Raw genomic sequence first — 23,683 nt, 5'->3', positions numbered from 1 at the left:
AGATAGCTAGGGAAGGCCACTGGAACAGCCTCAGACATCAACTGGCAGAATACTATAGCAGCAGAGGAGGCGGCAAGACCAGGCCGGAGGAGAGACCAGAGCAAGGCACCAGAGAGCTGAGTTCAGATACTTATTGACCATAAACTCTGAAGTACCCCAGACACCAGGCAAGGGAACCAGTGGACAGGAACAGGTCAGGACAGGAACTCTAACACAACAACAAGACAAAACATAGCTCCACAGGAACACAAATTACTCCAAGACAGGCAAGAGAATAAACAAAGGACTAATAAAAAGCTAAATATTATTATTAAATTAACCAACACAAATGACTAAAATATCAACCAAAAAATGAAAACAAAAGATCAGGACTAAGAACTAAATGAATACTAAATTAAAGGCAAAAGGACAAAAACAGACCGCATCCAAAAACAAGGAGCAAGACAAGAACATAGAATTACAAGAGACAAGACTAGGGCAAGACTAGAGCACAAGATCAAACAGACAGGGAGACATAATCAGCCACATCCACAGACAGAGACAAACCCAGTGAGGGAAAGAATGACCACGAACCAGCAAAGACAATAGGGCAAGGGGCACTATAAATAGGGAGGAAAACACACGAGGAACAGGTGAGAGCAATTACACTAACAAGGACTCAATGAGGGCTAACAAGAGGGTGTGGTAATGAGGAAACCAGGAGGAGGGGCTAAAGAAGCACATGGCTGAGAAAAACAATCAACTAGGCCATGTGCTGACACAAGACAACATAGACACAAGAAACAAAACACAAGACAACCAGAGTGTCAGGGCAAAACCCTGACATATGTAGCTTGCCAGTGTGCCATATATTTTTGCAAAGGAGCTTAACACTGCTACCCAGGATCACTGGCATGTTGAACTTTACCTGGAAATATAGCTCGTGTTCACAGGGGGAACACTGTGATGCCAATTATCATCAAATTAAATTATTAATCTTACACTGCTTAACCTGAGTAGCACTCTATATTCCCTGTCCAAAAGCATTGCTCCCTCATATACCCATGGAGAGCTCTTCTGTGATGTTATAGATGTTGCCAATACTCTATCCTGCAATGCCCCTGTATAAACAGTCTTTAACTAATCTGCAGAGGTTTTAATTAGGCTAAACAGTGGGGAAATGAAGCTCTAATCTACAGTAAATGAACTCACAGTGGAGTGCCTTTATTAAGATCCCAACACCTCAGTAGGGGTTTGGGCAGGGAATGGGGGGATACTGGAGTCGGGCGTTACCAATGACAGTTGTCAGCTTTTTAGGAAATAGTAGAGCAAAACAGTTTGGATCACTTAAAGGAGACGTGCATTTTTATGTTAAAATATTATCAAAGCTCAATGTACAAAAAAGAAATAAATAAATAAATAAATATTAGTCATTCATTCATAGATTGATTCCCACGAAAAATTATGGCTCTGTGGTTCTTTCAATTGAAGTTAGTATTATTTTAATAATGATTCTGACCTGTGAAACACTTTGAGCTGCATGTATAAAAAGTGCTATACAAATAAATTCTATCAATGTACAAAACAAAACATTAGTATTCAGTAAATATATTGTTGCAGCCCATAAATTGATGTGGTAAAATAAAAGTGACAATTTTACCTCACATGAGCAGTTTATATGTGCTCTGCTAAAAATAGCTCATACAGCACATATCTGAGGTCTCACCCTCACCACAGGCTTGTGTCCCATCAGTCTTTGAGCTCCTCAACCGGGAGGAGAAACATGATGGACAGCTTAGAGGATTCCTTCTGTATCTGACTGCTTTGCTCAGACTGACATCTTTTCACACAGGTGACAGTTGGTGTATCAGCACTGTGCTGGTGTGTTTGTGTGTGCGTTATTTCAGTAAATACAGTGGGGGTGTTATGTAAGTTCGGCAGGGCTGTTATAATTACCAGAAAATATGTCAGAAAAAGAAGGTGGCGGCCATTGTTAATCTCTGTTCGACTGAGCGATACTTTGATCCTCCCCCGTGTAATTTGTTGTTGGTGTTGTGTGAGGTGATTGTGAGGATTTTGCTGATGCACAGAAGTGTGAGCTGATTCTGACAGGCCTTGGGGTGATGTGACACACAATGGCCTCAATCAGAATAATCAAGATTTTCTGGGCAACAGTGCTAAAGAAAAGTGTGTTTGAATGTGTCACAGTGTGTGTATGATTGTGAGAAAGGGAAACATGGATGTTCCCATCTGAATGCCACTGTTGGGAGCTTGTTATTGTAGGGGTGTCAAATTGGGTTAGCAAAACAAGATTTGAAAGGGGCGTCCCAACTTTTTTTTTTTAGTCCGTGAGTCTTTCAGAAGGGATTAATCCTGAAGTCCTAACACATTCAACTTCAGCTAACAAGGCCACAAGCATGCATGCTTGGCCTCTAAAGTCCATAGGCTTTCAACAGAACAGAATCTGCCACTGTGAAAATTTGGATTGCAAAATTATGATGGGTAACTGACTTCTGGATTCATTTATGAAGATGAAGAAAAAGAGCAGGTAATTTCTGATGATTCAATATTTTTGTCTCAATTTAAAGTAAAAAATAGAATGTTAATAATAACAAATATATTTTTATAATTTTAATTGTAAAATTTTAAGTAAAAAAATACAAATTACAGTTAATTTAAGTCATTCAAATAGTCATTATAAAGTTCAAAAAATTAGCACTAACTTTGCCATTGGCCATTTAGCTTCTGAAATGTTTGAATCTACTGTAAAATATCATACATAAAAAAAATCCAATATAAAAAAAGTTTATACGTTTTTTCTTTCCCAAGTAAACTTTTTTTTTTTTTGGCTTGATAATACTTTGAAAAGTTAATGTTATCTGATGTTACCAATTTTATGTTTTTGTTTTATTTATTTATTTCCTTTTGGCTTTTGTTGCCTACATGCCCAAAAGCTCCACTTTCCATAACATTACCTGTTGGTACAGATCCCCTATAGATGGTGAGATATTTCCAACAAGGAGCAAATCTGTTCTTTGCTTCTCAGGGGGCAAATCCTAAGGACAAATCTTAATTACACCACAAGCTTTTGGCAGCTCTCTGCTGTGACTGGAGATCACTGCAAATCATGTCAACACTCACAAACAAGCTGAGAAAGAAAGAAAACAAGAGTATGAGAAGTTTATGAGGTCTCTTCAACTAATAATTGTTTTGAATGTGTGCTGCATTTCTTGATATCTTATATAGCTTACCTGGTGCTTTATCACATTAAAACCAAACACAGGAATACACTGGAGACTAAACTGATTATGTTCATCACACCTAAGTAGAATTACTGAGGTATCACGCCTAGGGTTCCCATTTGGGTTTGATATAATTTGTCTGTTACTTCCCAAACTATTTTACTTCTCTTTTGCTTGACAGTTAATATGAGCACATTTGGCTCTGCAGTCTTCTGTTAACCCTCATGTTCTTTTGATTGCTTGTTGTTAATATTTGGGTTTAAGAGACCCCAATGCTGTATGTATGGAAATAATAGTAATTTTGCAATTTACCTTTATTTTTCCTTTAAATTATTTTAATATGTTCCTCTGACCAGGGTTATTATAGTTAACTAAACTAACTAAACTTTCTTACTTTAAATAATAATAATAATTAACTGAAATAAAATAACATTTTAAATTAATTGACTGTAACTTAATGTACTAAAATAACTAAAACTGAATAAAAAATTCATTAAAAAACTATACATATATTTAAAAAATAGACATATTTAAAACCTAATACAAATTACAAAAACTATAAATGAATTTGAAAATGTAGAATATAAAAAATAATACAAAATATTAATAAAAACTATAATAGTATCTCAATCACACTAAAATAACACAACCTCTGACCCACTAAAGCAGATATTATTAAGATTTAACTTTTCTGTTGTAGTAGGTAGGTTTGTAATATGACTGTTATATAATACAGTATTTGTGGTTTCTGTCTGTGGTCAGTTTGACACATTATATAATAATACAGTGAAACAAATAAACAGCAGATGGGCTCCTATGGTGCTATACATCACCAATGAGTGAACGTTAGCATGTGAAAAATTGTTGTATTTATTAGAGATGCATGAAATATTTATGATTTTGTGATGTTGGCACATCCCTAACATGTGTTCATGTTTAACTGGGGTCTCTGAAAGTCTAAAAGTAAGTAATGTAACATTCCAAATATGAAACGTATTCATTTGGTTTATGATTAGTTCTCATAAGATTAGGATAGTTTGTGTCAATCCAGTTCTTAAATGTTAAGTATGTTTTCTGAGCAATTAAAATGGCCTTAGGGTCTCTTAGACCTCAAACAGAAAAGGTTAATGCATTGCTTTTGACCAACACCAGAGCAGAGAGCTGTTCTCACAGCAGTTCTGTCAGAAAGCATTGAGTTCAGTCAGATCTACATTATCCATGTTCATGTTGGCGTAACGATGTGTGAATGTGGGTGGTCAGCGATGCAGCCTGGATTCACTGAGTCATCACATGGGGCTTTCCCTGAAAAAGCTAAATCCCAGTACCACCTCCCTCTCTCCCTCAGGCTAGCTTTTTATAAGAGTAATGGTGTACCGTAGGAAGTATGGTTGTGGGGTAAGTGCCTGTGTAACCACTTGCTGTTTTTGAGGTGCGTTCACAGATGGTGCTGCTGTTGTGTTGAATTAAAGCAAGCTATTCAAGCAAACAGTGTGTTCATTTGATAAATGCTGGACCTGTAATACCTGAATAAAAGCGTGAAAAGTTCATCTTCAAAAGTAAAAAAAAAGTCTTTATTGGCATGTTTCAATTGCCAAGTATTGCCAAAGCATTAATACACATGACAAAAGCACTGATGAGAATAGAAAAAGAAAACAATAATATCAATTGCCAAAAAAATAAGGTGCCGATAATAAATAATAATGATAGTATATTAAAAATATTTTAAAAGAAATACATAAACCAAGAGAGCAGTTCATAAAGCTCTGATTGAACAACAACAGGTGAATAGGTAATCATGTTAAAACAGGACAAAAGTATGATAAAGCACTAGTTTCTGGTTCTGCAATGTAAAAAAAAAAAAAGGCTGATCAAATGTGTACTTTGGTTATGTTTAGTTTGGGATTTACTGGTCTCCTAAAGGGTCATGAAACACCAAACTACTTTTTCTGAGATTTTAGCTGAGGTGTTTGTGTTACACATCATAGAAGACAATGTTATGTTAGCATCCGTTAATTTTAATTGTTGGAGAAAACTGGTTCATTTTAAGCTTTTTGCACTATTTTCGTCTTCCGGTTTTAAAATCGATATAGTGTTGACGTCATAGTTTTTGATGTGGTAAAGGACTATAGTACTTCGATGACGCATCGGTGTCTCATAATTATTCTTATCCTATGAGAAGACGTTTCGCTTAATTATTCACAACAACATGTGTGACAGACGGTTCAGACAGTGAGATTGCGTACATTAACTGAGAGAAACGTTCATGGTTTGAAGGTGAGCGTTTGATTTTGCTTTGTAAGAGTTCAGCACAAACGTGATTCATTCACTTAGTGAGTGTAACCTGTTTTTACAGCTCCTTGATGCAAACAATCAAAAGGCTTATATAAACGCCGCAAAATAAGCCTTAAAAGTTATTAGAGGTGCAACAGCGCGTTCATATATGTTTTTGATGCAGAGTGCAAATGGCTGTGCATTTATTCATGTTTTTAACTCAATTGGGGTTTTAATTAAACTGTCTGAAACAAACCAAAGCTGTGTTGCCCGTCTCCCCTCTTCCCCCTCCACTCTGCACCACGCCCACTTTTGTAGCATTTTTCAAAATTGTGGTGAGAACTAACCGGTGCTGAAAAGGGGTTTCATGGCCCTTTAAGTGGATGCAGGAAGCTGACATTTTATACCTATAACTTATACCTATTGTGTTACTCCACAGGCACAGAAATCATGGATAGAAAGAGCTTTCAGCAAGAGAGAATGTGTGCACATTATTGTAAGCACCAAAGACCACCATAGGTGAGTACCACAAATTCTGCTGTAGTCTGTGCAAATGGTGCATTTTAATAACACAAATAGCAAATTTAAACTATTTAGATGCACCTAAATGTGTTTGTACTATTAATGAAAGAGAAATTAGAGCATCTAATGATACAGTCACACTTTTACTTTTCACACAAGATTTTTTTTCTTTTATAGACAATTTTTAAGATGCAAAGAATTTGTTAGTTTTACTATAATTAATCTGCCACTGAAATGGAAATCTCAAAGCCTGTCTAATACTTTTGAAATCCTCAAATAATGTCTTTGTAGATCACTTGCTGACAGTGACTTCTGATTTGAAGGACATTCACTTAATTTCTCACTGGTTGTCTTCTGACACAGGTGCTGTTGTGGCCGTCTAATTGGTCAACATGTTGGCCTGCCCCCCAGCATCTCATCCAATCAGAATGAGAAGTCAGAGCATGTGCCAAAGAATGACAGCTTGTCAGAGAAGTGGTCCATCAGCAAGCACACCCAGCTCAGTCCCACTGATGCCTTTGGAACCATTGAGTTCCAGGGAGGTGGACACTCCAACAAAGCAATGGTAGACCTATTCAGTCTCTTGTTAACAACGGTTTGATGTTCAAAGTGATGATAACTCAACAAAATATTACATAAGTAAGATAAAATATTCATGAACCTTTTATAATTAAATTACTTTTGTGAGGCAGTTATTACTGTCTGTAGATCCCGCCAGCTTTGAAGTATTATCCATTTTACTGCCACAAAGTGATGTACAGTATTTAAGAGGATATTCAATAAGACAAAGTGTAGGATGGGACAATTTTATTAATTGGGAATTTATTGAATAATGATAAGTGGACATTGCATACCAGAGATCTGGCTGTAATACTTTAACACTACCCTGAGGACATCAGTGGTTTAAGTGGAACAGCAAGTCTTAGTACATTTTGATTTGATTCCAAAGCCTGTTCCAGAGAAAAACTTTTCTGTCCTTTTAAAACACCAAGTAAGTTTTGATTTCATGTTGACCTTAATCACATTTATAAATGATAGTTCAGTCTTGCTGGCTGTGTTCAAGTACAGCTTGAATCCTGAAATATTCCACAATGATAATAATAAGAAATGTTTCTTGAGCAACAAATCAGCATATTAAATAATATCTGAACAATCATTTGACACTGAAGACTGGAGTAATGGCTGCAGAAAATTCAGTGCCTGCCATCACAGGAATGAATTACATTTTAAAATATATTAAAATAGGAAACAGTTGTTTTAAATTGTAATAATATTTCATAATATTACTGTTTTACTGTATTTTTGATTAAATAAATGCAGCCTCGTTAAGCATAAAAGACTTCTTTCAAAAACATTAAAGCATCTTACAGACTCAGATTCCAACTTTTGAATGATATTGTAACATCTTAGATGTACTCTTAAAGATCGTCTCAAGATTATTTTACTTTTATGTTTTGTCAGTATGTACGAGTGTCTTACGACACTAAGCCAGACTTACTGCTGCATCTGATGACAAAGGAGTGGCAGCTGGAGCTTCCCAAACTGCTCATCTCTGTTCATGGAGGACTTCAGAACTTCGAGCTGCAGCCCAAACTCAAGCAAGTCTTCGGCAAGGGTCTCATCAAGGCGGCCATGACCACTGGGGCCTGGATCTTCACTGGAGGAGTCAATACTGGTCTGTACAAGAGTATGCATGTATCTTTCAGTTTAATTAAGATTCTGATTAAATCACTCTTATTAAGATTCTGAGCAATGCTAGTCAAAATGATAGGCCTGATACTATCTAAACTTCTACAGAAGATCATGTGTAACTGTGTGCTCTCAATGTCCTTGATGCATTGTGTGATAGCTCTCACACTGAGAATCGGTTATCTCTTCCATTCTACTCCTTTCTGCCACCCCAGGAGTCATAAGACATGTTGGTGATGCTCTAAAAGACCACGCTTCCAAATCGAGAGGGAAGATCTGTACTATCGGTATTGCACCCTGGGGGATTGTGGAGAACCAGGAAGACCTGGTGGGCAAAGATGTAAGTGACTCAACTATAGCTAAATTGAATAACTAGGCTCTTTTAGTATAGTTTGTTTTTCTAAATTACCAATAAGACCTTGTTTGGCTCAAGTCAGGGCAGATTTCACTAAATGTGCTTTCGTTAAATAATGATATATTTTTGATATATTCATTGGATTCATTATTTACGAGAGCGAATCTCCAGATCACTACGGAATGATTTTCATGTTGTCTCTGCATGTATACTGTGTCATGTAGAAATCTATAAATAATTAATATGTGAGCCACTACATATATCTACTCAGTTTCACCTCAGCTTGTCTGTGTGTCTCTGGGGACTGGTGCACAACTGAGACACAGAGATAGAATCATTCTTTATTTATAACCACTGATTTCTATCCCCCCTCGTTCATACAAGATTTTGGTTCTGTCTCTCTCTCTTCCAAGACCCCACTCACCCCCAGCCCTCTCTATTCTGGTCTGGTCTGGTGAAAGTTTTAAAGATGATGTTGTGGCATTTCTATTACTAGGTTGCTGATCAAATAAGCAAATATGTGGCACTGATCACATGACTCTTTGTACAGACAATCTGATGTTCTTCTTCTATTCTGTTTTTTTTTCCCCCATTAAAGCATAAAACACTCTTTGAGTCCTTCTCAAATCATGCTGGAAAACATGATTTTACACAAACTTTTTTAGTGCATTTATTTATTTATTTGCATTTTAAATACAAATTTTTTTACTAGTGATCTCAGATTTTTGGACCCCAAATTGCTCACTATGTTTCCTGGATGCTACTTGTGTGTGTAGATGCTTTTTGTAACATGTCACTTTCACCTTTTTTTCATTCTTCTTTTCCTGAACATCCCTGAACAGCATCTTTTTACTTCATGTGGTGTGTATTGCAGGTGGTCCGGCCGTACCAGACGATGTCTAACCCTCTTAGTAAGCTAACGGTACTCAACAGCCTACACTCCCACTTCATTTTGGCTGATAATGGCACCACCGGAAAGTATGGAGCAGAAGTCAAACTGCGCAGACAGCTAGAGAAGCACATCTCTCTGCAAAAGATCAACACACGTAAGTACATTTGCGGGAAATTAGAGATGCTAATGTTAATGTAATTACTCCAAACTGCAAATTCAATGGTGCTTTTAAATTCTTTTCAAGAGAGGTTATAATAGCCTTCTATCCTCAGTTACTATTTCTAGGTTCTGTTGTGCTGATCTTCAAAAGCCCACAGAGGAGTTTCTCTATATATTCCTGTCAGAAATGCCTAGATCAGTTTGTGGCTCAATGTCAAAATGCTACACGAGTTGCAAGATTCAGAGCACAAAGGCCTCTTCAGCTGCACACCAGATAATATCCATACAGTCCATTTACTCGCATAAAGATATCAAATAAACGTCATTCAGCTGAAGGAACACATTCAGATTAGAGCCGGTGAAAATGCAGTAAATCATGAACACACAAAAAGGATGCCCCCGTTTTGTTTGTGCTCATGTGGATCATTTAGGGTCATTGAAAAGTGCCTTTATACACTGCTTATGGCCTGCTCATGCATACTTTGCTTAGTTGTCATACTTTCATAAGATTTCTATCCTGCGCCCATATATATGCTCGATTATAACATCATTTGTCATTTGAGAAATGCTTCCATTATCAGTGGCAACTGTATAGAAACATCTCTTTTAAATCAAATTGCCGTTTCAGCTTGCTTTCCATGAGCAACAATAAATAATACAACAGTAATTATGGCAGGCTAATAGTGTTGAGTTGTGAATATGGCGCAATCTTATTCACATAAAATAGAAAGCGTAAAATAAAAACTGAAAAGAATAAAAATTAGTTAATTACAGCATGACACTGTTTCAGCACATTTAGCAACTGGTTAAACTGGATTGCCCCAGAAATGCAGGGTTTTTATTAAACCAAACTGGCACATCTGAGTGAATTTGCCCCAGAAAAAAAAAAAACTGCATACTGCATATACTACATTCTCTTAACTTTGTGCATCTTCATAATTTAATTAATTTTAATTAATACATTTTTTATTTCAATATTAATTCATTAATTAATTTATTTATATATATAAAAAATATTTGTATAATTTAGCCAGTTTATTACATAAACACAGTAGTGACACTCTTCCACGGCATCAAATGAGCCATTTCATTTACCTGCCATGTACAGCACAAGGTCAACAGGAAGTGAGCCAGAGTTTGACCTCCCTCCCTTTGTCATGTGACCTGTGGACTTCCCTTTGTCATCCTATGCCTGGAGTAATAGAGGGGGCTGGGAAGTCAAAGGGACGCTCAGGCGTCATCATTCACATCAGAAATTACACCAGCTTCACCCACGTTGATTCATCCATAGGAAGCTGCATGTAAACGGATAACTTAAAACAATCAGCATTTAAACCGGCAAGTGCCTTGGCATTTAAACAGGCAAAATCTCCTCTTCAAGAAAACACATCCAACCCTCTAGCATGTGGAAATTTCAGACTTCAAACATGTTTGAGCCCTGCAAGCCGAACAGATGAAACATGCTCTCTCTCTCTCTCTCTCTCTCTCTCTCTCTCTCTCTCTCTCTCTCTCTCTCTCTCTCTCTCTCTCTCTCTCTCTCTCTCTCTCTCTCTCTCTCTCTGCACCCCCCTCTCTCTCTCTCTCTCTCTCTCTCTCTCTCTCTCTCTCTCTCTCTGTTGCATCAGCTGTGTGATGGTGGTGTTTGCTTTGGCTTTGGGCAGAGCTCATTTCTTTATTTTATTACCTGTCCTTTCTAACAATAGAATAACACTCTGAGCCATCACCATGAGGCTCACAGAGCTACAGAGACCCTCAAACGTGGAATCAAATCTCTTTGTTTTGGAAGAATTGCGGCAGGCTGCGGGCCGGCTTACATATTCACAGTCTGACAAGCACTGCAGCGGTACTGGATTAAAATGAATTACGGAGCTGTGCTTGCTGTTGTTGGGCTAAGGAGGAGGGCTTTTTTGAGTGTTTCGCAGATGAGGGAAAGATTAGCGTGCACAGGATGCAATGAAGATTTCCTTGCAGGATAAAATGGGATGAGAATCAGTTCAGCTGTACACAATTAGGTGCAGCTTGATTGGAATCAGTGGTTAATCCCTAGTCCACATGAGGAATAGAGTAAACCGTCCGATGTGAATCAGGATGGATGTTGAGAAATTGTAGACTACTAATCAGGGATGAATTTGGTAATAATGATTTGCGGCCACTGATGGCATTGTTTATTGGTATATACTCACTGCGTTATTTTAGCAACTGATTCACTTAAGGAATTATGCGAATACAGTAAAAATACACAAACTGTACATCACAATTCCCCAGCTTGTAGGTTCGGTCTTGCAGTATTTGAGTTCATATTTTAAATTTGACACATTTACATTTATTTTTAAGTTTTAGATGTATTTTATATATTCTGCAAAAATCAGGTGACAGTATGTTTATCCTGGGGGCTTCTTACCCAGGTTGGGGGTCATCTTCCTTATCTTTTTATAATTTAAAACTTAATTCTATAAGAACTAGATATGCAAATGTTTCTGATTGTTTGCCTTAATAATATATTGATTAATGCATAATCATCCTACACTCATCCTTGTTGAATGCATTTTTTCCCCTGCCATAATTTCATGAACATGTAAATTAATATTCTCAATTTTTTGCATTACATTTGTATGAATTTCATGCAAATACTTTTATTCAATGATCTAGCCAGTCATATTCACACCCTGATTAAAAGTCATGTCAAACTGTGGTGTTTCTAGCCTAGAAACCTGTTTTAGCTTTCCCTTGCACTAACTGGGTCTCCAAGTGATGAGATGATGAGCTGGTCTTTTTGCTTTGGTGGTTTATTTCTGGATTTTGTTCCATGCTGCTGGTCTCTGTGGGTCCCATCACATTAGCATAATGGAGCAGTAGCTGCTGTATTGACCAGACAGACTGGGTGCTGTGTAGCTTTTTTTCACCCTCTTAAAGGTTTATTCGATTGGAGTGTTTTTACCCTCTTAAAGAAATATTCCAGGAAGCTCTTGCTACAAATTATATTGATTTGCACAAGATATTTTCAACAAGTTCCTAGTACCAGTTTGTAAAAACAGGAAAATGTATGTACAAGAGCCGTTGCACTTAGGAAGCTCTTGCTACAAATTATATTGATTTGCACAAGATATTTTCAACAAGTTCCTATACCAGTTTGTAAAAACAGGAAAATGTATGTACAAGAGCCGTTGCACATATACATTTTACATTTACATTTAGTCATTTAACACAGTCTAAGACACTAAAGTGAAAACAGCTGTGGCCGCCTTCTAATTAGCACAGCCAATAGTCTATAGCAGGGCAATTCCTCAAATCGAAACTACAGTTCGCACTTAAACGCAGGAAGGGAGCAATTAAATTACACGCGCTCCTTCTTAGCCGAGGGCAATTATTATAATTACCAGAAAGTGCAATCAAAAATACAAACGCAAACAAAAATATAACGTAGAAATAGGCAGAAAACGAAATATTCCTTCCTAGCAGCAAGTAATAATTCCAACAGCAGATCTATAAACAAGTATTATGCAGGACACTCACGTGCAGCCGTCTGTCTCTTCTGTTGACTAATCGCTTGACATATAATGGTAGACTATGGGCAAGTATAGGCTACAGAAAATATATAACTAGTTTGAAAGTATAACAGTGACTCTTAAACATGACACTTTTAGCATGAGTGTGATTGATTCAATCAATAACCTTTTCTGTGCAGAGTTACATGGAATCTGGTTACATGGAGCAAACTCCGCTCACAGGAATATCAGTAATGCATAACCAGAGGTTCATCCTCATAAGAACATAGTCTTGTCACAAAATTACTATTTAAACAATAGCAGAGATAAAATAAACTTTTTTAACTGAATAATTAATGTTATGGCTTTTACAAAAATACAAGCTTTCAGATTTCTGTTTTAAACCCTCTGATGTACTTTCTCCTTAGTATTCCATCATAAGTGCATTACTTTGTTTTTTTCTTTGTATGTTTTTACTAACTAAGGGACAAATAGAAAATATTGTCTGTCAATGCCACAAACTTGTATAAATCTGTAATATTCCTTCAAATATTTATCAGCAATTATAGGAACAGTCAGTACTCACCAAACCCATAGACAGTCAGTAAGATTGTTTTTCTTCTTCTTCTTCTTCTTTTTTTTTTTTTGAAAGAAAGTGACGGTAAAGACATTTATAATGTTGCCAGATATTCTATTTTAAATAAATTATGAGCTTTTGAACTTACATATTAATAAAAAAAATCCTGTAAAATGTATAACGGTTTCCACAAAAATATTAAACAGCACAACTGTTTTCAACATTGATAATAATAATAATAATAATAATAATAATAATAATAATAATAATAATAATAATGTTTCTTGAGCACCAAATCGGCATATTAGAATAATTTCTGAAGGATCATGTGACACTGAAGACTAGAGTAATAACTGCTGAAAATTCAGCGTTGCCATCACAGGAATAAATTAAAATAATGAAATGATTTTAAAATAAAATAAAATAGAAAACAGTTATTTAAAATTGTAATAACATTTCACAAAAATATTTTTGATCCAATAAATGCAGCCTTGTTGACCATAATGCTTTCTAAAGCCATATATATTTTTTTATTTTATTTTTTTTATTTTTTTGTAACTACATTGAAATTTAAGTCATTATTCAACATAATTGACATGAGGGTGAGTAAATAATGATAGCATTTTTATTTTTGAATGCTTGACTTTTTTTAACATTATACTCTGCGTGACATTTTCTGTACTATGATGATAAAGGGTCTAACAAGCTTGTAATGTGAGTATTTGCCGTTATTGGAGATAGAAAACTCTGGACCAAATCAAAGTTTAGCCCACACAGATAGAACCAAATGAATAGTAAATGTTTTCTTCCTCACTCTGAGTTCTTGATCATTGCTTGCTTGGCCGTTATATTAAAAAATCACACATTATACCAGTTTTAGACATGGATGTTGCATCTAGCTGTTGTGTTTAATCTCTTGAATAAATAAATAAACCGCATTTGTCACTGCCATGCAGGGGATAGGATTGTTCACACAAGGTGTAAATGAAATAGATTGAGAGTGACAGAATAAACTGTCCGTTTTTTTCCACGGGTCTAAAAAATTGAGATTCATCTTCCATCTACATGCTTGGCAGAGGGGCATACAAATTAACCCATCCCTGTGTCCGTAACACCCCTCCTCTCCTCATTCTCCTCTCCCAGAGCACAGGGGCTTGTGTTCTATTAATGCTGGGCCTGCCGTCCTCTCGTGGTGGTGCCGTAGGTCAATTGGTAAATGTGAAGAGGTTATGGAGTTAGCTGGAGGCACAGGACTCATCACTGTGTCTGAAACATAGCAGGGGAACCATCAAGTGCTTGGCAGGGAGATCATCACAGAAAGCCACGTTTCTGAAACTCAACCACTCAGACTTTTAAAATCTTGTTTACAGCCTTTTGTGTTATTTTGTTTGTGTTTAACTACTATAACCCTCCAGTTATTTCCAGCATCATCATTATCATGCTTCTGAATGCATATGAACTTAATGAGAGATAACAAACTTTATTAGTTCTTCCTTTTTAATAGGTGATCTGCTAAAGAACATGAAGGGATGATGAGGATTTTGATGATGTTAATAGAAGCTTTAAGAAGTCATTTCACTTGCTGCTGGGCACACGTCTGACATTCTCTGATTAAATGGCAAATGACTGTATGATTCCAAAAATGACTCTCCTTTGAGTTGTTTACTTTCTCTGGCCACTGATGTAGTTGGCAGATGAAGATATCGGCCGTTAGAACAAACACTGTCACCCCTGCCCACCTAGATTCTTTTCAAAGACTCTTTGGAACCTGCTGAGGCTTGTTGGAAAGAAAAGGTTAGGTTTGAGTGAGATTGTAATTAAATATGACACGCAAACACTCATCTGCTTTTTTAATCTTTTAATTTTCTCTTCGGACTGGTCTTTCTCTCTCTCTCTTTGAGACTTGTGACAGCATGTTTATTGGTCTTCACACCCAAATTGGAAACCTTTGGCCCATATTACTTTCCCCCAATGAACTTCTCATAGCATCTGCTACAGTGCCTGTGGTTACAGGGTATCCCTGCTGAAAAGACCATCATATGTTCTGTTTTGGATATTGGTTTTCCGACCAGGCTTTTTATCTGGCTTAACAGGCAAGATTTTCTTGAACAACCAGTATCATCATAGATATCGTATCAGATATTTGGCTTTGTGCACATCCCTATAAAGACATCCAGCATGACTGTTTTTCTACTATTTAGACCACCACCAAACCAACATAAACCAGCTTGGACCAGCATTGAAATCCATGCTGATCTGAACTGGTATTTACAGCAGGAATATCACAGAATATATTACTAGCTGGTATTTGGTTGCTAGAAACCCAATTACATATGAACGAAACTGTACACTGCACTGTACAAATCATAAATTCATGGTTTAAAATGCCATGTAGTGAATGGTAGAACTTAGAAAATATCATTAATGATATTATAATATATCATGAAATATTTTTGAATAGAAAAAGACCATGTCCTTGGCTTTTTACTTTTTGAGAACATAAACGATGGCAGATGAATAATATATGTCTTGTCCTGTTGTAACATAAGAGCTAGTCTAGACAGTGTCAGCCATGCTGAATGGGAGCGAACTGCCACGTACGTGAGTGTGTGTGTTAGTGTGGGGAAACAACAGAGTGTTCCTGGAAGCCCACAAATATCATGGCAGAAAGGGCTCTGATCAATAAATTTTGCCTCAATAAAACAGAAAATGATAAAGAGAGAAAACAAGAGACATGGAGAGATAAAAGTGGGAAGAAGAGGTTTGGAATGAAGAAGTAAATCCCACTGTTTCTGATTTCTTTACCAGCTGAGCAGCAGTTTCTTTTGAAGTCAGTGTGCTGCTAAAAATAGATACACTTTATGTAACTGTACCCATTTTAGGCACAATGATGACAGCACATGTGGATCTGGTGTACCTCTCTGTCTGCCTCTTTCTCTCATTTTCCCTCCTTTCCTCTTTCTTTATCTCACTTTGCATAATTCAGGCAATGGTAGGAGGATCTGGCTGCAACATGCATTTTGAATTATAGTCACAACATAACTTGTACTCATCAAGTTGTAGGAAAGAGTTAGAGTGCAGGAGTAGGACTGATCTGTCATTGTCCTGTTCAGCTGCGCTCCCACAGGTCCTCTCCCACTGCACGCACACCTTTTAATTAAATTTCTGAAAACTGCAGCTGATTATTGAATGCAGAAATTATCTGATTGTTCAGTGTGTACTTGCACAGCAAAATAAATTTTGCATTTCAGTGTGCACTAAAAACACTGTAGTTTGATTCCAAAAATGAAACTTATCATATCATTGAACTTAAACTTCAATGAGTAGTTCAGAAAGACAAATCAGTCTAAAACGCTGCTCTTTATAATTTACAGCAGTGGTTCTCAACCTTTTTGTCACCAAGGCCCAGCTCCTCTCCAAATCAATAATGCAAAGCCTCCTAACCTTTTCTATTTACAAAACTTTTGTATTCTAGTGTTATTACTTTACAATTCCATGTAATTATTTTTAAACAAAACAAATTCAAGACAGATTTAAACATTCAGTGTTCTTTTTTGCAAACACACTTTGCAGAAATGTCACTGCAGATATTCTTTACAACTTAAAAGTACGTAAAGCTCAATTGTAAAGTAACTTTAAAAAATAAGCACAAGTCAACCTGCCATACCAAACAAGACCACAGGGAGATGCCAAAAGACTGCATATAAACTACTATACAGATCCATTCAGAATCACTAAACACACCAAAAAACAAATGAAAAATTTAAGCTGATCTGAAGGAGGCTCGAAGCCATCAGTGAACAGTTTCTCTGTCAGAACATGCGATCGCATCTGTGTTTGGATCGCCAATCATCATGATTAGAATCATCATCCATCAAAACTTTACTAACGCGACACTGGTTTGCTTTATCCAGCTGAGAGCTGTAGTTTGCGTATCATATGCTCATGCAGCAGTCGGGTGTTTTGAGCCATTGTTCAGTCTGTATTTCACACAGCACAATGAGAAATGGCTCGAGCTGCTCCGAAACAAAGAACACACATATACACACACACACACATATATATATATATATATATATATATATATAAACACGTATATTTATTTAACATATTAGTCATAAAATTAGTGAATTAACAACACTTTAATTTTAAGTTATTTTGAGCCCCCCTAGTGCCCCCCTTCTTATGAGTGATTCTTTTAATGAATAGTTCAAAAAGAAAAGTTAACAGTTTGAAACACTGCTCTTATCATTTAACAGCATCATCAGTGAGAGAGTTTCTTTCATATGTAAGCAGAATTGACATTACAACCGAAATTAAATCACAATTGGAATCTGAGAGCTTGTGAATCGGAATGGAATTGTTTGGTCATCAAATTCAGTACATAGGGATGTGCTTGAATTTTCCAGATAAAAATAAGAAAAGGGAAACACTTTCTCTGTGGAGTATCTTGTAAGAATCCACCCACCGGCCCAAAAAGCAGAGTCCAGCGGCCTGGTTGAAGGTTTAATGCGTGTAGGTCTTATACTTGCGCTTCTGCAAAATTAACTAAATTTAGTTTCAATTTTAATCTAGCTCCATATTTAATCTGACTCCAATTTCAAGTGATCATTAAATTTAGATTGTATTCCTCATTAAGAACTGATCACAAATATTGATTAAGTATTAATTTAGATATTTGATTATTCCGAACATCCCTTACTTTCAATTATTCGTTCATTAGGGACCCGGTTACTTGCACCGGCCAGTCGCAGCCTCACGGACACAAACTCGTCAGTTCTGATCTTAGACAGAGGATGCAGGGTGAATATCTACCTTTAAGTCGGCCGCGGCTCTGCTTGCTCATAACAAAAAGCATAGTTTTTGTATATTCACGAAAACTGTAACTTGCTAAGGCAGTGATAGTCAGAAATCGAAAAGGTCTCAAATGATGTGCCCCATGCTCCATTCATTGAGCCTTCTGTATGATCTATCCTGAACACAGATTTGCGGTAATACCAAACTCCACTTTAATTTACTAGAAATAATTTCAGAGTAAGTCAGAATAAAATCAAATATAACAATTTATTATTAATCAGGTTAACGGGGGATCCGGAGCCCTCCCCGGGCTTAACTGGGGAACAGGGGCCCTCCGTGGACTATACGGGGGATCAGGGGCCCTCCCCGGGCTTAACTGGGGAACAGGGGCCCTCCATGGGCTTAACTGGGGAACAGGGGCCCTGATTACTGCTATATGGGAAATAGCCAAGTGCTCCACATAGGAGACAAACAAATTTAACAGTCACACATGTAACAGTTATCCTAATTTAACACAAGACACACGGTCTAAAATGCATAGCATCAACAACCTTTTACCTAAGTATTTCAAAGAACACTTACAGCAAAGTAATCGTGTGTTTTTAAAGAATAAACTTAACTAGCCTATGTGCACATGTAGTAGCACAAACAACTATACAGTGTATATACTCTATGGGCACAATGTGTTTAACACAATTACATTTTTGAATAAAAATGAAATGTATACCTGACTTCAGGAAGATATTGTCACGGGTGCACTGCTGAGCGGACTGAGGAGCAAGGAACGAAGAGAGACGAGGAGTACATCAATCCAAATGGGTTTAATTAATACAAAGGAACACTCACGCAATACATGTAGACATAGACATTCACATACAATACCGGACGCTGGAGCACACACAGGGAACACTATTTATACACACAGGAGGAGGGGATGACGAGACACACCTGGGAGCAATGAAACATCATGGGAAACACCTGGGACAAGTTAAACATGGGAAAGGAAGGCACATGAGGAGCAAAACAACCACAAAACACGGAACAGAGTCTGACAGATACATAGTATGGAGAGCAGAGACACACACCACACTACGGGGTTTCTGGCTACAGAATCGCCAAGTAATGTTTAGCCACTTCGCTTAAATACCCAGACCAGAACAAAGAAATCTTCAAATCAGTTGTAAAAGCATAAAAGACCTTTTGGTTTGTTTAGGATCTCGTAACCCAAAAGGTCACCCACCTAGTTTTGGGGATGAAAACAAATGGTTATCAAAGATGTTTATTGGGGCATCTCCCACATCAGAAGAACAGGTTTTGTTTTCTTTATTCTTGCCTGTTCTGTTGATGCGAGAGTGAAACCACCTTACCAGTCGCACCTGAAGTATTTATATTGACCACACATAAAACAGCTTGAAACAATATGCAGGAAATTTGCATGACTGACTTATAATAACAACTGGGTTATTATAGGGATGTCTAAAGGGTCAGTCACAACAGCCAATCAGCAGAATAACCTGTTCCTCTGCATACCAAAATGACTCTGAATTGTCTTTTCATATGCTTTTCCTTTTGCTTTACCTTTAATTCACGCAAAAATGACTACTTTACCTACATATACATACTTTCTTTGTCCTGTGAAACACAAAAGTGAAAATCCCCACTAGCTTTCATTACAAGAACAAAAGCAGTTGATATATTCTTTTCAGTATCTTCTTTTGTGTTCCACAGAAAAAAAGAAAGTCATGCAGGTTTGGAACGACATGATGGTAAATAAATGAGGACAGAGCTTTCATTTTTTGGGTGAACTAACCCTTTAGAGGTGAAGTGTGTAATTTCTGTTCCACAAAAGGAATTTTGAAAATAATAATTTTTTTTCCAAACACTCCCAGCACCCCTTCTGCGCTTTCCACTTTGCTTGTCTTCAAATTAATACATTCCCTGTAAATAGCTTATTATAGGTAGCGCTGACCAAAATGCACATCGTTGGTTAAGTCAGACAGAAATATCAGACTGCTCAAACAAACAAAGCGCCACATAAGCACAGTGTTTACACTCTTTATGAATGGCTTACCTCTAGTTGTCTCTCCACATTAAACTGGCATAGGGGAAAAAACACACACTTCACCTTTAATCTTTTTGATTGGTTTTCCTTGTAACAACCAGTCCCACGGCCGCACGTGTATACCCTTTCTCACTCACGTTTCTCTCTCACGTTTCTGTTTTCTCCTCAGGGATCGGACAGGGTGTTCCAGTGGTGGCTCTAATAGTGGAGGGGGGTCCTAATGTGATCTCTATCGTGCTTGAGTACCTGAGAGACACTCCTCCTGTGCCTGTGGTGGTGTGTGACGGCAGCGGTCGTGCCTCTGACATCCTGGCCTTTGGGCATAAGTACTCAGAGGAGGGCGGGTATGTGAGCTTTATCTCTCTCCACTGTAACAGTACGATAAGATATGAATTTTCATTTACATATAGATGAAGATTGAACCGTAGCACAGAATAGAGAACAACAGTAAACGCCCACTTTTTCAGCAGTTTTTTTCTCCATTCATTTTCTCCATAAGCACTTCTAAGACATGAACCAAACCAAACAGCTCTGAGATTAATCACAAAGCATTACAAAAATGGAATGTGGAATTGGAGATAAAGACATGATGTGCCTGATGTTGTTTTTTTATGTATTTAAATATTTTTTGAACTACTGAACTGATGAACTACTCATCCCATAAAACACTGCAAATTACGCAAAAATGGACATTTAAAAAATATATTTGTGTTTTTTTTATAATATAGAACTATTGATTTATAGCCAATGATTATTATATATTTTAAAATATATAATTTTTCAGATTTCTGCAATTAATGTTGCACAGTTTTTACATGTTAAAAATAATTAACACAATGTAGCAGATTATTTCACTTCCCCAATTCCTTTGTATGAATATTTTAATGATTAAACATTTCTGTATTATTTGGTTATTAATTGCGATTAAATGAACCTTTTTAAACTCCGCTGCGCTCTGCTTCACGGAAACCTGGCTGAACGGAGCCATCCCGGACAACGCGTTACATCTAACGGGCTTCCAGCTGTTCAGAGCGGACCGCGTCACGGAGTCATCGGGGAAAACGAGAGGCGGTGGATTATGTTTTTATATCAATGAAGGCTGGTGTACAGACGTGACAGTTTTAAAGAAGATGTGCTGCCCAAATTTGGAAGCTCTTTTCATTAACTGTAAGCCTTTTTATCCACCGCGGGAGTTTTCCTCGTTTATTCTGGTGAGTGTGTATATTCCTCCTGACACGCGTGTGAGCGCCGCGCTAGAACTGTTGGCCGATCAAATTACACACACAGAGCAGCGTTATCCGGACTCTTTCATTATCGTTCTCGGTGATTTTAATAAAGCTAATCTCACCCGTGAACTGCCTAAATATAGACAGCACATCACATGCCCCACCAGAGACAGCAATATACTGGACCACTGCTACACTGTTTTAAAGGATGCATACCACTCTGTCCCCCGAGCTGCGCTGGGACTCTCTGATCACTGTTTGGTTCATCTTCTACCAGCCTACAGGCAGAAACTCAAATCTGCTAAGCCTGTAGTGAAAACTGTAAAAATGGCAGCCATGGTTTGTCGCTACTTGGTACTTGTACTTTTTTTGTTTGTTTGTCCTGTCTTAAGCAATTTTTTCCCGATCAGCTTTACTAGGAACGAACTCCTGGACATCAGAAATAGCACACCAAATAACTTTCTGCCGACATTTGAGCATTCAGATGTTTTACTGGACATTTTAGTCGGAGGAGCTGCATTCATATACAAGCGCTCCAGGCAACACAAGCGAGGGAAGCGCGCCGGCGCGCTCGTGAAATTCCGACAGCACGGTTTTAGGACTCAGCTGCCGAGCATTCATCTGGCGAATTTCCCCCCCTAGCAAATAAATCAGATGAACTAAGTCTCCTCACCCGCACAAACAAGGACTTTTTAAACTCTGCTGCGATTTGCTTCACGGAACCTTGTTGAACGGAGCCATCCGTGGGACTCTGGGACTCTCTGATCACTGTTTGGTTCATCTTCTACCAGCCTACAGGCAGAAACTCAAATCTGCTAAGCCTGTAGTGAAAACTGTAAAAAGATGGACTGCTGAAGCAGAGCAGGATTTACAGGCCTGCTACGAACTTACTGATTGGAGTGTTTTTGAGGCTGAAGCTACTGATCTGGATGAGCTTACTGACACCGTGACATCCTGCATCAGTTTCTGTGAGGACATGTGTGTTCCCACCAGGACTTATTTAACATTTAACAGCTATTATTGAGTCGGTTCTGTGCTCTTCTATAACTGTCTGGTTTGGGTCAGCCAGCAAATCAGATTTAAGAAGACTGCAACGGACTGTTAGGACAGCAGAAAGAATCATTGGTGTGCACCTGCCCAGTCTTCAGGACTTGTACAACTCCAGAGTGAAGAAACGGGCAGGAAACATCATCAAAGACCCCTCTCACCCCGGACACAACCTGTTTGCACTTCTCCCCTCAGGCAGACGCTACAGATCTCTGTGCACTAGAACATCTAGGCATAAAAACAGTTTTTTCCCCCATGCCATCTCCAGCTTAAACCGCTAACATATGAATCATTACCTGCGTTCTGTAATTCATTTCCGTAATTCATTCTACATCCTTAATTATTGCCTCTTTCTCAAGTATTATGTAAATACATATACATATCTCTTTATTTATACAGTTCTATATAGAGTAAATGATGCACAAATCTGTACATAAATCTACTGTTCCGGATTCATACACATTTATTGTTAAGTTTTACTATTTAAATGTTTTTTTGTTTTGTTTTTTCTGTTCTCATGTCAGATGTGTATGTATGTATGTATGTATGTATGCATGTATGTATGTACCAGGAGCACCTTAAAAAAACACAACAAATTCCTCGTGTGTTTGCACACCTGGCGAATAAAGCTAATTCTGATTCTGATTCTGATTCTGATTCTAACCTGATTAATCACAATTAATCTCAAAAACCTGTATGAGTAATTAATTAACATTTATTAGTCGATTCACAGACCTAATTTTTACCATTTAATGCCAAGTCTTTAAATATACACAACATTTTTAGTTGATTCAATGCCCTAATGTTTATCATTTACTGCAGAACATTTAAATATGTACAAAATATATTTGGAAATATACAAAAAGACCAATTTATGACATCTGCAATACATCATGAGGTTACTGCTGAGCTATTTTGCCTCTGTTCTCATTTCAAGGATTTCCAAGGATGATTTCTCTTCAGGATTATGGGGAGTGTAGTTCTTTACAGAGTATTTAGATGTTAAACACAAAAAAAAAAGAGGTTTGATGTGAGCTGTGGTGGGTCTTTTTTGAAAGGGTCATATGTTATCATTAAAAAGCAGTTTGTGTATGGAGAAAATGAATGGGATTTTTTCTTTCCGGAACCCTACTGTTATGCTCTGTTGGAATATTTTCATTGCATAAATGATTTGCTGTGATATCCCAGTTTCATCTTTCTCTTTGACTACATGTTAGAATCATAAATGAATCTTTGAGAGACCAGTTATTAGTCACCATTCAGAAGACGTTTACGTACAGCCGGACGCAGGCCCAGCATCTCTTCATCATTCTGATGGAGTGCATGAAGAAGAAAGAACTGGTGAGTGTGTGCTGTGTGACTGTGAACGTCCTAATGATT

At 37.4% G+C, this 23,683-nt stretch overlaps 1 protein-coding gene across 2 annotated transcripts in view; it reads left to right on the top strand.

Moving 5' to 3' along the window:
• Positions 1 to 23,683, top strand: part of trpm3 (transient receptor potential cation channel, subfamily M, member 3) — a 157,472-nt gene that overhangs the window by 93,955 nt on the left and 39,834 nt on the right. For both annotated transcript variants that reach the window (XM_016466108.1, XM_016466109.1), the window contains exons 2-8: positions 5,932 to 6,011; positions 6,378 to 6,579; positions 7,476 to 7,689; positions 7,919 to 8,043; positions 8,933 to 9,104; positions 20,200 to 20,374; positions 23,521 to 23,644. In XM_016466108.1, the coding sequence (XP_016321594.1) occupies positions 5,932 to 6,011; positions 6,378 to 6,579; positions 7,476 to 7,689; positions 7,919 to 8,043; positions 8,933 to 9,104; positions 20,200 to 20,374; positions 23,521 to 23,644 (1,092 nt within the window). The remainder of the gene's footprint in view (positions 1 to 5,931; positions 6,012 to 6,377; positions 6,580 to 7,475; positions 7,690 to 7,918; positions 8,044 to 8,932; positions 9,105 to 20,199; positions 20,375 to 23,520; positions 23,645 to 23,683) is intronic.

This window comes from Sinocyclocheilus anshuiensis, unplaced genomic scaffold, assembly GCF_001515605.1.
Source record: "Sinocyclocheilus anshuiensis isolate Anshui unplaced genomic scaffold, SAMN03320099.WGS_v1.1 scaffold88, whole genome shotgun sequence".
NCBI lineage: Eukaryota > Metazoa > Chordata > Actinopteri > Cypriniformes > Cyprinidae > Sinocyclocheilus > Sinocyclocheilus anshuiensis.
Note: the sequence above shows the minus strand (reverse complement) of the source record. Positions and strands in the feature narration are given on the sequence as shown.